Source organism: Erythrolamprus reginae, chromosome Z (genome assembly GCF_031021105.1).
Source record: "Erythrolamprus reginae isolate rEryReg1 chromosome Z, rEryReg1.hap1, whole genome shotgun sequence".
NCBI classification, from domain to species: domain Eukaryota; kingdom Metazoa; phylum Chordata; class Lepidosauria; order Squamata; family Dipsadidae; genus Erythrolamprus; species Erythrolamprus reginae.
This window is the reverse complement of record NC_091963.1, coordinates 129,427,888-129,445,046: the sequence shown is the minus strand read 5'-3', so window position 1 is coordinate 129,445,046 and position 17,159 is coordinate 129,427,888. Positions and strand designations below refer to the sequence as shown.

At 41.4% G+C, this 17,159-nt stretch overlaps 1 protein-coding gene across 1 annotated transcript; it reads left to right on the top strand.

Moving 5' to 3' along the window:
• Positions 1 to 12,097: 12,097 nt before the first annotated feature.
• On the top strand, positions 12,098 to 16,426 carry PTH2 (parathyroid hormone 2). Its single transcript, XM_070728551.1, has 2 exons — positions 12,098 to 12,267; positions 16,015 to 16,426. The coding sequence occupies exons 1-2, from the start codon at positions 12,098 to 12,100 to the stop codon at positions 16,424 to 16,426; spliced, it is 582 nt and encodes a 193-aa protein (XP_070584652.1).
• Positions 16,427 to 17,159: the final 733 nt, after the last annotated feature.

Sequence of the window (17,159 nt, the reverse complement as noted above, 5' to 3'; positions counted from 1 at the left end):
CATGGCCATATTTAGGAAAGCCCATGATTGCTCTCGCAGCTGCATTCTGCACGATCTGAAGTTTCCGAACACTCTTCAAAGGTAGCCCCATGTAGAGAGCACTACAGTAGTCGAGCCATGAGGTGATGAGGGCATGAATGACTGTGAGCAGTGACTCACGGTCCTAATAGGGCCTCAACTGGTGCACCAGGTGAACCTGGGCAAATGCCCCTCTCGCCACAGCTGAAAGATGTTTCTCTAATGTGATCTGTGGATCGAGGAGGATGCCCAAGTTGCGGACCCTCTCTGAGGGGGTCAATGACTCCCCCCCCCAGGGTGATGGATGGACAGATTGAATTGTCCCTGGGAGGCAAAACCCACAGCCACTCTGTCTTATCAGGGTTGAGCTTGAGTCTGTTGACACCCATCCAGACCCCAACAGCCTCCAAGCACCGGCACATCACATCCACTGCTTCACATCCACATTTAAGTGTGAAAGACCTATTAGCTGGAAGATTTTTTTTAAATGGGGCTGTATGAGGGGAGGACATAAAATGAACATTAGCAAGGCAGGGGATTAGAGAGCGCCATTACTTCATTCTCATTATTGAACTATTTGTATTGGATTGACCCCGCTTGAAAGGTCTTGTCAACATCGCACTAATGAAAACCTCTTTCATACTGTAAGGTGACTCATTGCTGGCCTCCCTGTCAATGAAAGTGGATGGCTGCATGGTCCTACCTCTATTGCAGCCTCGTTAATATTGACTTCATTAGTACAGTTACACTAATAAGTTGCAATAGATATCACGGTGGGCAGAGAAAGATGGCGAAGCGTGTGAAAAAAAGACATATTGTATTGCACAAAGTCTCGAGAGAATAGACTCATCTAACTGGAGAACAATCCAACAGTCCCAAAGTATTTTGTGTTTCCGGGAGAAGCAGCATTATGTTTTTAATTCAGACAAAGCTCCCTGGGAATCTGGTGCAAACCATGATGATGTCACAAACATTATGGTGTCATTGCATAAATCATATTTATGATAATCATAGATGGTCGCATTTAGGCAATGATGTCTTAACATAGGATATCATTTGTCCCCACCATACCTTCTCAGGGATTCTTCTTTTTCTTTCTTTTTTAAATAATAATTTTATTGAAATTGTTCATTCACTTAGTAAATACTAACTAGGCTGTTGGTTTGAGCTCCAAGTTTGGCAATTTGGTTGCAAACATTTTGTCACCATTCAAAGAGACATCAGTGCTTTTTGAATTGTGTTTATCTATCAGAACAGAGGTCGTTAAATTCCTTTTCGTGATATACAAATTAGTCTGAATGCTGCTTGTTCGGATATTTTTGAGTCTTATACTAATTTTTCATCCTATTTTAAAATTATGATTACAATACAATTAAAGAACAATGTCTTTTCCCCATAACCTAACTTTTATCTAGACACAATCCAGAAATCACCAACCACTTCAGCAAAAAAATCCATTAACCAGAAGTATAAAATGAATTATTAAGCCCTGATCAAATAGTCCGATGTGATATTCCTTCTTTTTTCCTCTGCATAATCTTGACCTTTAAATCATTCCTGTGGCATCTCAGGATCTGATAATTCATTACCCTTTGGTATTTTAAATGAGTCATCAAAGCTTTCATCAAGTTACTTTATAAATCCTATAATGAGGCATTGTCAGAATTTCTTGTCAGAATTGTTCCATCTCAATATTGTTGTTTTAATTGTCTTTGTATTCCCATGTTGGTAATCTCAATGTTGTTGTCTTCTATGCCTTCTAACTCAATAATATGTACATCAGAAAAAAATATTTTGAAGTTTTTCTCATCATGTTCTAAAAGTTTTTCCATTCAAATTTACATTATTTCTGATAATTAATTAATATTAATTAAAATCTCAGTCCATGATTTAAAAAAAAATGTTTTTCTGAAGAATTCTTTTTTGAGATAAGGCACTAAGTCTTTTGTACCTCATCCTTTAGCTCCCTCTAGTGTCCAATTGCAAACCTCTTCATGCTTCAGTTCCTAAAATGGGTTTATAATAGTTCGATTTCAGTCATTTCCCCACTAGTACACTTGACTTATGACCACAGTTGTAACCAAACTTTATGTGGCTAAGTGAGATATTTGTTAAAAGAGTTTTGCTGCATTTTTACAACCTTTCTTGCCATAGTTATTAAGAGAATTACTGCAGTTGGTAATGCAAATGTTAAATAACCTCATTTCCCATTGATTTTGCTTGTCAAAAGGTTGCAAAATTTATTCTATTTTTTATTCTATTTTTAAAATTTACCTATTCTGATTTTATGTGTGGTGGGACTGGTCTCTGGGTGTCACACGACTTTCGTTGCCAATGACAATTCGTTGTTTTTGACAATGACAATAAATTTATTATTATTATTATTATTATTATTATTATTATTATTATTATTATTAAAAGGTGATCGCATGACCATCTGTGACCATCATAAATATGAACCAGTTGCCAAGTGTCTGAATTTTGATCATAGGCTCATGGGGATGCTACAAAGTTGTAAGCGTGAAAAATGGACATGTCAACTTTTTTTAGTGCTGAAGTAACTTTGAATGGCCGCTAAATGAATTGCTGTAATTTGAGGACTACTTGTATAGCATAGACATCTTTTAAGGATTGGTTTCTTTGAAAAAGTGCGTAGGAACTTTTCAAAGATGGTTCTCCTTCCTTCGTTTCTTCCTTCCTTCCTTCCTTCCTTCCTTCCTTCCTTCCTTCCCTCTCTCCCTCCTTCCCTCCCTCCCTCCCTTCCTTCCCTCCCTGGACAACCCATTAATAGTGATGGTGGGATTCAGACACCCATCAATGAGATTCAGACATTTTTACTACCAGTTCTGAATAGATGGGGGGGGGCAGGGCCAGTCAGAGGTGTTATTGACTGGTTCTCCAAACTACACAAAATTTCCACTGTTGGTTCTCTAGAACTGGCCAGAACCTATTGAACCCACCTCTGGACACCTACCAAAGGGTTTGAGGTCCAAGTAGCGGGCCAACAATTTCTGGATGCTAACCTTGGGAATAGGAATTCAGAAGAATCCAAACCTCATATATAAACTGAATAAACAAATTCTCACAGTCAACCCGCACTCAGTAAAAGACCTTGGAATACTAATATCAAATGACCTAAGTGCCAAAGCCCACTGCAACAATATTGCCAAGAAGGCTTCAAGAGTTGTTAACCTGATCCTACATAGCTTCTGCTCCGGCAATCTCACACTACTCACAAGAGCCTACAAAACTTTTGCCAGACCCATCCTTAAATGCAGCTCATCTCTCTGGAACTCATACCACATCTCAGACATCAACACCCTTGAAAACATCCAAACATATTTCACCAGAAGAGCCCTTCACTCCTCCACTCGAAACAGAATACCCTACGAAAATAGACTAACAATCCTGGGTCTAGAAAGCTTAGAACTACGGTGCCTAAAACACGATTTAAGTATTGCCCACAAGATCATATGCTGCAACGTCCTACCGGTCAATGACTACTTCAGCTTCAACCGCAACAACACAAGAGCCGGCAACAGATTCAAACTTAATATTAACCACTCCAAACTTGACTGTAAAAAATATGACTTCAACAACTGAGTTGTCGAAGCATGGAACTCATTACCAGACTCAGTAGTGTCAACCCCTAACCCCCAACATTTCTCCCTTAGACTATCCACGATTGACCTCTCCAGGTTCCTAAGAGGTCAGTAAGGGGCATACATAAGTGCACTAGTGTGCCTTTCGTCCCCTGTCCAATTGTCTTTCCTTTATCTCATATATCATATATATTTTATTCCTTTCGTATATCTTCTCCTCTATTTTTACATATTATCTTTATATATATATTACTTCATGTCTATTCTCTTCCATGTGTATTTGTGTATTGGATAAATAAATAAATAAATAAATAAACAAACAAACAAACAAACAAACAAACAAACAAACAAACAAATAAATAAATAAATAAATAAGCCAAGCAATGTGTCATTTTCTCTAAAGTTCTCAATAGTAAGACAGCAGAAAATGTTGATCTCCATAGGGCTAATTAAGCTTTCAGACCAGAGATTCATAGGCAGATATGAAACTGCGCTGATAAATCAGCAGCCCTGGGCACCACTTTCAGATGTACAGTGTTATTTGGAGTGATCTTTGAACAGAGAGTGGGTGTTTGACTTTTAGCTAGTTCCCCCCCCCCTCACCTTCTGTCTCCCACATACGTAAATATTGAAACACACTCATACAGGTGTACAGGCACATTTCTTTCACATTAGATTAAAGAACTTTAGGTCTTTAACCTATACAGGAACCAAACCAAACAGGGAAGAGGGAATTAACTTAGCACTAGAAATAATGAGATGAGCATACTTTTCTGCTTATTGGTAGATTTTTTTTCTTTTTCTTTTTCTTTAATAATATTAATATTAAGCTGACAGTCTTCTCCAAATCCCTTCCCTGAACTCTTGACAGATGGATATTTACGGACTTGAGCGCTGGGCCCTATCTAACAAAATGAAATTCAGTGTATAGAAAAGTAAAGTCTACACTTAGGTTAAAAAAAACCCCAGAAGTATACATCTAAACTAGGTGAAACCAGGCCTAATATTTGTTTGTTTGTTTGTTTGTTTATTTAATTTGTTTTGTCAAGTACATGTTCTGCTGGGCTCTCTGGTAGGAGCCTCCCGAAAAGTCAAGGGTACAAATTGCACACACACACACGTTTGAAAATTCAAAACAATGTTCTTTATCACAAATTTCAAAATAAACTAAGCACTCTTTTTGTATTGCGAAGAGCACTCGTCCCAAAACAACCGGGTAGTCTGTACAATTTCCCTTAAGCAGTCATTAAGTACTTAGCTAGCAGCTGTGAAGAAACTTCATACCCCTTCTTCTTCCAATGAAGTGAGACACACACACACACACACGTTGCTCTGCTTTGGTTTCAAAGGCGTGAAAAATCAACAAACAAAGTCCAGAAAACAGCAACACACGATTCCTGAAGAACTGCAATCAGATACTCTTTCACAACGGCCAAACCCACACGCTGCTATTTATAGCAGCAGCCCTATTTACTGGAGCCCCACCCAACCACAGGTGGCCTCATTTTCTCTTGTAATAATCCTTTAGTTGTTGTCTCCTATGCATCACTCTACGCATGCGTGGATGTGTCATTAATTCTTGTTCAGAATCCAAAGATGATATAGATGATTGATCTCCTTCTGGGCTGTCTGCCAAACTCCCCTCTTCCCTGTCACTCATGCTGCCTTGGTCAGAGGAGGCTTCATCGGCAAATTCCATCGGGAGCAAAACAGGCCTGCAGCATGTGGATGTCACCCCCACATCCACCTGCACATTCCTTGGGGCAGGAGCTGGGCCAGAGCTAACCACAACAAGTACATATTGGTGGTATACAAATACTGTATATAACATTATTTATATACATGATACTAGTAAAAGAGAAACATTAGGACAGGGGACGGAAGGCACTCTGGTGCACTTACTATATACTCCCCTTACTGACCTCTTAGGAATCGGGAGAGGTCAACAGGCTAAAGTTTTGGAGGTTAGGTGATGATGCTAGAGAGTCAGGAAGTGAGTTCCATGTATCAACTACTCGGTTACTTTAGGTTTGTATCTGTTGTGCGTTCGTGTGTTGTTGTGGTTGAAGCTGAAGTAGTTGTTGACAGGAAGGACGTTATAGCAGATAATTTTATGGGCTATGCTTAGGTCGTGTTTAAGATGTTGTAGTTCTAAGCTTTCTAAACCTAGGATTGTAAGTCTAGTTGCGTAAGGTATTCTGTTGCGAGTGGAGGAGTGGAGGGCTCTTCTGGTAAAGTATCTCTGGACATTTTCTAGAGTGTTTATGTCAAAAATGCAGTGTGGGTTCCAGATAGATGAGCTGTATTCAAGGAGTGGTCTGGCAAAGTTTTGTATGCTCTGGTTAATAGTGTGAGATTACCGGAGCAGAATAGCAGTGACTGTGAGAGGGATATTAGAGTCCTAGTGGACAACCAGCTAAATCTGAACCAGCAGTGTGCAGTGGCAGCCAAAAAAGCCAATGCAATCCTAAATTGCATCAACATAGAGACACAACATAGAGATCTTGACGTTGGCTTAGTGTGCCGTGTGGATCAGAAATATATGTAGTCATTTCAGGTTTCATTTAGGAGGAAGCAAGACAAGTAAGATTTATTTTCCCATATGTCCAACCCACAAATTGTTATCATTCTATTTTCTTTTGTTATTTAGCAGAGGGAATTGTGCTTAGACATCAGTAAGGGGCGAGTACAAGTGCACTAGAGTGCCTTCCGTCCCCTGTCCTATTGCTCTCCTATATCTCCTATTTCTTTCTTCTATTCCTATAGCTTTTCTTCTATTCTTTCATTGATATGTTCTATTACTATATCTTCTTTTCTATTCTTTCATAGATATATTTTACTATGAGTATCTCCTCTACAACCTTCATCATGTATTTTACGGTGTGTATATAGATATATACCCACTAAAACCCTCATTGTGTATTGGACAAAATAAATAAGTAAGTAAGTAAATAAGTAAATAAGTAAATAAGTAAATAAGTAAATAAGTAAATAAGTAAATAAGTAAATAAGTAAATAAGTAAATAAGTAAATAAGTAAATAAGTAAATAAGTAAATAAGTAAATAAGTAAATAAGTAAATAAGTAAATAAGTAAATAAGTAAATAAGTAAATAAGTAAATAAGTAAATAAGTAAATAAGTAAATAAGTAAATAAGTAAATAAGTAAATAAGTAAATAAACAAACATAAAAATGAAACATTCAATACTAAACAGCAAGAAAGCACTCATTAGCTTATCTATCTATCTATCTATCTATCTATCTATCTATCTATCTATCTATCTATTTATTTATTTATTGGATTTGTATGCCGCCCCTCTCCGCAGACTCATATTCTCATATTCTGCTCATACTCTGTGTTCAGCTAATGGCCAGGAAGGCTGTTAATGACTATTATTGGTTCTCTCTGATCTCTGCAAACTCAAAAGAACCATGCTATTTTTAGATTATTCTGCTACTGAATTTACCTTTTATCTTTTATATGGCACGGTCTCTTTCATGATAAAGTTATTCTCATTTGTTTCTTTCTATTGATGTATTATCGTATTTTTCAGATTATAAGATGCACCTTTTTCTCCCTCTAAAAGAGGGTGGAAATGTTGCTGCGTCTTATACACTGAATACAGCAGGGTTTTTTGCTGCCCTGAAGCCCCGTATCATGTCCTGTTTTTGGACAGAGTGTCTGGAGGGCCTGCAGGGAACTCTTGGGAGGGGGATGGCAAAAATGGCACGAATCCCAGCAACCGGTTAGGTCCCACAGAGTTGGTCTTCTCCGGGTCCCATTGACTAAACAATGCCGTCTGGCAGGACCCAGGGGAAGAGCCTTCTCTGTGGCGGCCCCGACCCTCTGGAATCAGCTCCCTCCAGAGATTAGGACTGCCCCACCCTCCTTGCCTTTCGTAAACTCCTCAAAACCCACCTCTGTCGTCAAGTGTGGGGGAACTGAGACATCTCCCCCTGCCTATGTAGTATATGTGCATGATAGGATTGTATGTATGTTTTTATATATTGGGGTTCCTTGTTTTTAGACTCTTAAATGTATTATTGTTATTTTTAGATTTTAATTATTAGATTTGTCATCATGTACTGTTTTTATCACTGTTGTGAGCCGCTCCGAGTCTCCGGAGAGGGGCAGCATACAAGTCTAATAAATCATAATCATAATCAAAAATGGGGGAATTTTTGCCATCTCCCCAGGTGCTCACCTGTCTGTAATCTGTAATCCACCAGTACCAGGTGGATTACACCCCAGAGTACTAAAGGGTCTGGCAGATGTCATCTCAGGATCCCTGCACCACATCTTTCAAAAATCCCGGAACCCCAGGGAACAACCAGAGCACTGGAAAAGAGCTGATGTGGTTCCCATCTTCAAAAAAAGAGGGACAAAACCAACCCAGGAAACTACAGACCAATCAGGCTTCATCACTTGAAATGTTCAAGAGGAGATTGAACTGGTGTAGGGGAGTGATGGCAAACCTTTGTTTTCTCAGGCGCTGAAAGAACGTGGACGTGAGCTATCACATATGTGTGAGTGCCCACATTCAGGGGTGGGCAGCAGGCAGGACAGGATGGAACGCAGTTCCACTGGCGGAAATGAAGATGCGTGCGCAGCTCTAGCTGATTGGCGGCTGTCACTTCCTGGATTACTGGTCTCGGCTCAGCTCTCCTTTTCCTCCCTGCTGCTGCTGCTGCGTCTGTGCTCCTTGCTTTTTTCCTCTTTCCTTCCTACTGGCTTTGGACGAGCTTCCTTCTCTCCTACCCAGCTCCCCTCCAGCCTCACGTGGCCACCTCCCGCTTGAGGTGCAAGCAGGAGGAGTGGGTGGAAGTGACGCTGGCAGCATTTATGCTTCTGGAAGCACCAGTTTGCCTAGCTACCCAACCTGAGGAGTGGGGGGCACCCAGGAAGGAGAGCGTGGAAAACACGAAGCAAATTGTCACCTCAATGAGCGACACTGGTAAGGCTGTAAGGCGAGGACTTAACAGTTCACTTGAACAATTATGATTTGATTTGATTTGATTTATTGGATTTGTATGCCGCCCCTCTCCGGAGACTCGGGGCGGCTAACAACAATAATAGAACAGTATACACAATAATCCAATAGTAAAAACAATTAAAAACCCATTAAAGTAAGAACCAAACATACATTCAGACATACCATGCATAAAATTGTAAAGGCCTAGGGGGAAAGAGTATCTCAGTTCCTCCATGGCTGATGGCAGAGGTGGGTTTTAAGCAGCTTACGAAAGGCAAGGAGGGTGGGGGCAATTCTAATCTCTGGGGGGGAGTTGGTTCCAAAGGGCCGAGGCCGCCACAGAGAAGGCTCTTCCCCTGGGTCCCGCCAAGCGGAATTCTTTAGTTGACGGGACCCGGAGAAGATCCACTCTGTGGGACCTAACTGGTCGCTGGGATTCGTGCAGCAGAAGGCGGTCCCTGAGATAATCTGGTCCGGTGCCATGAAGGGCTTTATAGGTCATAACCAACACTTTGAATTGTAACCGGAAACTGATCGGCAACCAATGCAGACTGAGGAGTGTTGGTGTGACATGGGCATATTTGGGAAAGCCCATGATTGCTCTCCCAGCTGCATTCTGCACGATCTGAAGTTTCCGAACACTTTTCAAAGGTAGCCCCATGTAGACAGCATTACAGTAGTCGAGCCTCGAGGTGATGTGGGCATGAGTATGACCGTTCAAGCCACTCCCAGTTGGTCACATGGTCAGAAAGCCACTCCTACTCAGTCACATGACCATTCAGCCACACCCACAGAATAAGCCACATCCACAATGTGGCAGTAAAAGTTTTGGCTGCCCATTACTGCCCACACTCAGAATTCAATGCTTTGGGAGGGCGAAAACAGCTTCCCCCGCCCCCTGGAGGCCCTTTGGAGGCAAGGAACAGCCTGTTTCCCAACTTCTGGTGGGCCCAGTAGGCTTGTATTTTGCCCTCCCCAGGTTCCAAAAGCTTCCCTGGAGCCAGAGGAGGGTAAAAACGCCCCCCCAGAGGCTCTCTGGAAGCCAAAAACACCCTCCCAAAGCCTCTGTGCCAGCCAAAAATCAGCTGGCCAGCACAAAGATGCATGCTGGAGCTGAGCTAGGACAACAGCTTATGTGCCAACAGATATGGCTCCATGTGCCATCTGTGGCACCCATGCCATAGGTTCGCCATCACTGGTGTCCCCTGCTTGAGTGGAGCAGTAGGACTAGATGACCTGCAAGGTCCCTTCCAACTCTGTTAATGTGTTAATGTCTCTGGTTTCAATTCTCTACTTCAAGGAAAAAGTTTTCAATTAATGAGCATAATATGTACTTTCTCGATGCTTGGGAATACCATACAATCAGAGCCTTGCCATTTTTTTAAAAAAAATTGTGATGACCATTTTGACTTTTTTTCACCCCTTACCCTGAGGTCATCACTATTTGTGTCTTACCTGGTATTCATTAGCACAATGTTTCTCAACTTTGACAACTTTTAAGATGTGCGGATCAACTCCCAGAATTCCCCAGCCAGCCATGCTGGTAGGACAATGATTGGAGAATTCTGGAAGTTGAAGTCTACACAACTTAAAGTTGTCGAGATTGAGAAATACTGCCTTCACACAATGTTACAGATATGCAAATTTTCCTAGATTCTGAATTACTTTTTCACCATAGGAAGTCTTTAACAACATACATTAGAACAGTGTTTTTCGACCAGTGTGCCATGGCACATTAGAGTGCCGTGAGACATGGTCAGGTGTGCCATGGGGAAATTAAACATGGGTCCCCAAACTACGGCCCGCATGCCATATACGGCCTACGGAGGCCATTTAACCGGCCCGTCGCCAGCCACCTCCATCCAAACATGAACATCCCCCTCCCAATCCCTCCAGCTATCAGCAACAGGAAGAGTGGAGGCACAGGGAATGCTCACTGACCAATCACCTTCTAGGATTCATCCCGAGCACTAACGATGAACCAATAGCAGGCCGCCTCTCATCCACACCCAGGAAGGTCCCCGCTTGGGCTGCCGCGCACTTGTCATTGTGTGGCTGCGGCGAGTAGTTGAAGCTGCTATTCCTCCACGTGGTCCAGATTTCTAATCGTGGTTTAAAGCTAAAGTTTGCTGATCTTCCTTTGGACAGTTTTTGGTTATCTGTTGCCAAGGAGTTCCCCATTCTGGCCAACAAAGCTATTTTGACATTGTTCCTGTTTTCAACCACATATCTATGTGAGCTGAGCTTCTCAAGCTTGACTGCGATAAAAACTAAAAACAGAGAGAGACTGACAACTGTTGGCTTCGTGTGTGTCTTTCAACCATTCCTGCCCTTTTGTGTTCATTGAAACAGGCCCAGTTTCACACTAAGTGAGCACAAATACATTTAGAAACTATATTATCAACTATACGTATAATATGTACTGTGTTAGAGTGTCATTTTGTGTCATTTTGGTTGGTGGTGTGCCCCAGGATTTTGTAAATGTAAATAATGTGCCGCGGCTCAAAAAAGGTTGAAAATCACTGCATTAAAATGATTTCTATGTTAATCTGCTATAGCAAAATTATTTAATAGGCCTTTTGAGGTTAAAAATGCCAATGGGGGTAAACATCTGTGGCCTAGCATTATGGCTACTTTTTCTTCTTTTATTCAATCATGTCCAATTCTCAAACAAGTCCCTGCAGGTTTTTGGCAAAGTTTTCAGATGTGGTTTATCTTCGTTTTCTTCCTGTGGCTGAGAGAGAGTGACTGGTCCAAGGTCAACCAGTTCTTGGTTTTGTGCCTAAGACAGGACTAGAACTCACTGTCTCCCACTTTAATCATTACACCAAACTGGCCGTAATACAAATTGCTTTGTGACTTTTTATATCCAATATTTATTTTTCATATTTTATTTATTTTTCATATTTTGCTTCGAGTTCTTTTTTAAGGGGGGAAAAAAGCACTTGGACGTATGAAATGAAAAGTAGAGTAAAAATTTAATGATGCAGAAATATCTCTTAGTTTCATTCTTCCAGCTTTATCTTTCATTTTAATACATGTCTTAAATATACATATCTAACTGGCCAACCTCCTGCAACCCATTATTCTGTTTATTACAATTTCTTGCCATTGTCTTTCTCCTACTTAAGGAAACCTCCTCTAACAATCTCCGTTACATCTTGTTCCACTTAAACAAGCCATGTCATGACTCCGTGCTTATGCTACCTCATTATTTTCTTGATCGGAATGACACGGGGCAATCCATTCCAACCGGATCCGTTCCATTTTTTCCTCCTTCGTAATGTTGACTTGTTCTCTATTGATCTGGACCTTCATGCCTTCATCAGCCTCTTGCGCTGGTCTTGCTGAAGCACGTCAGAAGCAGAGATGGAAGGGTATAAATGTCCCCGAAAGAGGCTGATGATGTGTGCGAGGACAGAGAATTGGAGTTGGAGAAGTCAGAGGAGGCTAATGTGTCTGTCTCAATAGGAGAGAATGTAAGTAATTATACCAATAGGGCGAGATGTTGGTCCACGTTGGTGTTGATCTCTTCTCCAATTTTCTTTCTGGCAGCAAAACGATGGATCTTGTGGTTGGTGCACACAAAGGGATCTTGACCTTTATAATCCTTCTTAGCTCATGTGGGTTGCTTACATCAGGAACCTTCTGGCCAAGATTGCATTCTCTAGGCAGGTAAGCTGTAACTTTTGGTTCATTGCCATTTTGTTCTTCGATCAGCTCTGTGTGTAACGATTAGCCAAGAGAGAGGAATGTGCAAATTAAGGAACACAGACGGGATCTTGCCCAGGTGTAGGTGACAGAGAGGGATATCAAGCAAAGGTAGGAACCCTTCTGCATATACGCCTCTGAGACAAAAAAGTTAACACAGCTTTGTATACCAATATATGTTCTTAGCTGCTCATATTCTTTAGGCACACTTCCATGTTCTCATCTTCTGGATATTACTTAGGCTTTCAAAAGAAGACCGTGGAAATGAACCTCACCCTTAGAACAGGGAGATTGTGATCTCAGTAGATCTAAAGTAAGTTTCCAATATCTGTTCGTTCAAAGGTTGAACCAGAGTGACAAAATTCCATTCCTATGGAACTTCCAGAAGATACGAATATGTGGGGATGACCCCTACCTTCAAATAATTTGAAAAGAAATTGTGAATTTAATGGAAGATAAGGATGATAATAGCTATACCTGTACCAAAAGATCTGAAGGCCAAATAATTACTTCCAAAGACAGCAAGACTTTAAGCCGAGGTATTATTCTCATCCCTGGCTAATGGAACTCTCAAAAGCTGATCTCCTATGTTCTTTGTTGTAGGAAGTTTGAGTTTGAGTTTAATCAGATTTGTATGCCGCCCCTCTCCGCAGACTCGGGGCGGCTCACAGTAATAGCAATACAATGTAAGACAAATCCAATATTTAAATTAATTTAAAAACACCAAAAATTAAAACCAATCATACACACTAGCGTACCATGCATAAATTTTATAAGTCTAGGGGGAGGGAACATGTCAATTCCCCCATGCCTGACGACAGAGGTGGGTTTTAAGGAGCTTACGAAAGGCTAGGAGGGTGGGGGCAACTCTGATATCTGGGGGGAGTTGGTTCCAAAGAGTCGGGGCCGCCACAGAGAAGGCTCTTCCCCTGGGTCCCGCCAAACAACATTGTTTAGTTGACGGAACCCGGAGAAGGCCAACTCTGTGGGACCTAACCGGTCGCTGGGATTCGTGCGGCAGAAGGCGGTCCCGGAGATATTCTGGTCCAGTGCCATGAAGGGCTTTATAGGTCATAACCAACACTTTGAATTGTGACCGAAAACTGATCGGCAACCAATGCAGACTGCGGAGTGTTGGTGTGACATGGGCATATTTAGGAAAGCCCATGATAGCTCTCGCAGCTGCATTCTGCATGATCTGAAGTTTCCGAACACTTTTCAAAGGTAGCCCCATGTAGAGAGCATTACAGTAGTCGAGCCTCGAGGTGATGAGGGCATGAGTGACTGTGAGCAGTGACTCCCGGTCCAAATAGGGCCGCAACTGGTGCACCAGGCGAGCCTGGGCAAACGCCCCCCTCGCCACAGCTGAAAGATGTTTTTCTAATGTGAGCTGTGGATCGAGGAGGACGCCCAAGTAAGGTTGTTGAGAAGTTGATAGGGCTCCATTTTTGGAGACCTCTGGAGGAATAGGTGATCTGAGATTCTTTTTAACTAGACTTGAGCCAAAAGGACCTTGATTGCTCTTGTAGACAACTTGTAATAGGAGCAGAATAAGGAAAGTGCCAACCTCCCCTTCTCTTCCTTGAATTCTCATCAGCTTTTGATACCTTTGAATTCTCATTGGCTTTCATACTTTTGATCAATGTCCTTCTGGACTATCATGCAATTATTGGGAGTGGGCAGCACTCTCTGTGTGTGTGTGTGTTTGTGTGTGCGTGTGTGTGCGTGTGTGTGAGAGAGAGAGAGAGAGAAAGAGAGAGGGTGAGAGTGGGCAGGTAGGCAGAGCTAGATGCCACAGGTTTTAAACTCTCAACCCTCCTATTTCTCACCTACATGAAGCTACTGGGGATTGTCAGAAATAAGTTCATTTCTGAAGGTAATATCACAATGCAAGTAAATGGTTTGTAACCATAGGAGAGGCTGATGTAAGCCATAATCAGCATGTAATCATGGGTTTACTAATTGTACTGCAACCTGATTGGCTGTTACCTATATAAGGAGAAACACCCTTGCATGGGTGTGGTTTTATTAAAGAGAGTGGTTTTGTTACAGAGAGTGGTTTGATACAGAGAGTGGTTTGATACAGAGTGGTTTGTTATAGAGTGGTTCGTAATTTAGGGGTTAGTGCTTAGTGGTTGCAGTGGTGGATATTATAAGAGTTATATGAAAGTATTGTGTGATAATTTATTTAGAGAAGCAGTTTGATAAAAGAGAAAGTAAAATATATTTTTACAGGAAAGACTGCTGCTGTGTTTTATTGATGACTTCAAGTAGGTATAGTGGTTAATTGTGGCTACTTGGTCAGTTAACTTCCGTGTGTGAAAAACTCTCTCTGCCCAACAGAGTTCATCTGCAGGCATCTAATCAGCTATCAGCAGCATGATACTCATATATATAACACCAGGGTAAACAGGAGTTGTGATTGAAATTTTTTGATATCTGGAATTTGTCTTGATACCTGGAAGGTTTTAGAGTCTAGACGGGAAGGAACAGGTTGAGTTAGCTCTTTGCCAACAAAACAGAGAGGCTTTGGGTGTGAAGGCTGTCTGATTCCAGAAATATGACATCCTGAACTCTACACTGCTTCCTGCTTCCCAGTCAATCTGCAGTCATAGTTCCTGGATGAGCAGATGGCAATTGTGGTTCTATCAAAAACACTTCTAGCATTTACAAATCAAGAAGCTTTGTTCATAATCACTCTTGCCTTGGTCATCTCCCATTTGGATTATTGCAATCTACTCACATGAAGCTATATGGAAGTTTTACATGGTCTGAAATATGCCACCCAAATAGTTATGGACACTAATTACCCATTGAGACCCTGTTGTGAGTGGTTCGTGATTGGACCGGATAGTCACAGATTCTGAGGAAGATGAACCGGGTCCGTCTTGGTACCGTAGGCCAGTATTCTTGACAAGTGAATCAGAGAGAGAGTGAAGGACAGCTGGAACCTGAGGAACCTCTGGAGACTGTAGAAACTCCAAGAATGATAACGTATGACTCAGAGGGGGAGGAAGACATTGAGGATCAGAAGCCCATTTTTGGTTCCCCGGGTCAGAAGGTTTAGAAGCAGACAGGAACAGCTTTATTGGAAAACAATTAGAAAATAGTCTATGGAAAAAAGTCCAGGCAGTCATAGCTCTAGGAAACAGTTGACCATACCAAGTCAGTATATTAGGGAGGGTTTTTGGGTAAAGAGGTGTGGTGTTGCAATGTTTCTCATGGTGGAACATTCCAATTTGGAGTTCCAGAAATGCCATGCTGAGAAACTGTTGTGGCTGCTTTAAAAGTTATGTAGAGAGGCCGATGGATGAGAAAGAAAATAAACCAGGAGAGGTGTGAGGGTAATGTGCATGATTTATGGATATTTATGATTTATGGATATTATCTCAAGAAAGAATGTTAATTGGCTCTGCTTCTCAGCTGCTGGCTACTATTGTTGTGAGCCGCTCCAAGTCTTGTAAAATTGGGCAAAACTCAAGACAAATGTCTCACTTAACAACATAGGTTTTGGGTCAATTTTGGTTGTAAATCAAGGACTACCTATACATTGTACTGTGTAATTCTATTCTACAATGTCCAGTGTTTAGAAACATGCAGTGGAACAAAATCTAAAGAAACACGAGTTACAATTTTCTCACCAAAGAACTTTAGCAATCTTTAAGTTTCTTCCTCCTAAAAAAAGGACCTGATATCTCTTTTGTCTCCCAGGAAATTTGGGAAGCACGAAGTCTCTCAGTATCCTGGATTAAAGAGCAACATTGACCTCAAGTCTGACCTTATTCCATGGGGCATCTACAGGCCATCCATCACCCTGCAGGACTGGAGTCTCAAATGGATATCTTCAGATGTCACAACCTCACAAGATGATGACAATCGTGATGCAAGACAGAACCAAAAAAACCATCTATGGGGTTTAGTGAGAAAAGAAGCTGTACCTACTGGGAACCAAAAGGGGGCAGTAGCTACAATGGGCTGGGAGCCAGGGTGGTGCAGGAAGCGGAGTATTGTGGTAGCAGATGATGCAGCTTTCCGAGAGAAAAGTAAGATGTTAACCGCGATGGAGAGGCAGAAGTGGCTCCACTCTTACATACAAAAGTTTTTGGTGATAAACTCAGATTAAGAATGAAGTAGCAGCATGTGGGGAAAAGGGAATAAAATCATGCTCAATGAGGGTCAAACTATGTATTCTCACCTTCATGGATCTCCATCAAGGACCACTTCTAGCATGAGAGAATGGAAAAACCTGTAGAAGCTTAGAAGCTGGATTTGCTCCTGTTCTACAGGATTTCCATGAGATCTGAAAGGTTAGATCCTGATCCCTGGTGATCTTAGTACTTCAGAGTATGTTCTCTTTCATACGGCTTCACTGCTTTCTCCCCAAATCAGAGCCACATAAGATGTCCTACACCATAGAGCAGATTTATTTGCTAAACTAAGCCAAAATATGGGTTGTTTTGTTTTGGCTTAGCCTGATTTATAATCCAGCCACTGAGGTTTATCAACTGCTGTTTATGCATTAGCCCAAGGCATGAATTTAGCCAATGGTGATTTATTCAGTAAAGCATAGTTAGATGAACCAGGAGTTGGTCTAAGAAGCTAGTCTTGAAATAGCAAGAGGGAATCTGGCAGAAGTTTAACTCAAATTATTTCTTTCATGAATTACAGACCATGTCATATGTGTCATTGGTGTGCCTGTAAACTGCATTATTGGCTTGATACTTTCAATACTTGTTCTAATAAAATATGAGATTTGTTTGCTTTGCATTTTTTTCAGTGGGACCATTTTGGGAAAATGTGAACATAACAGAAATGATTTGCAGATAAAATCTGAAGAAGGTTGTGGTTCTCACAAC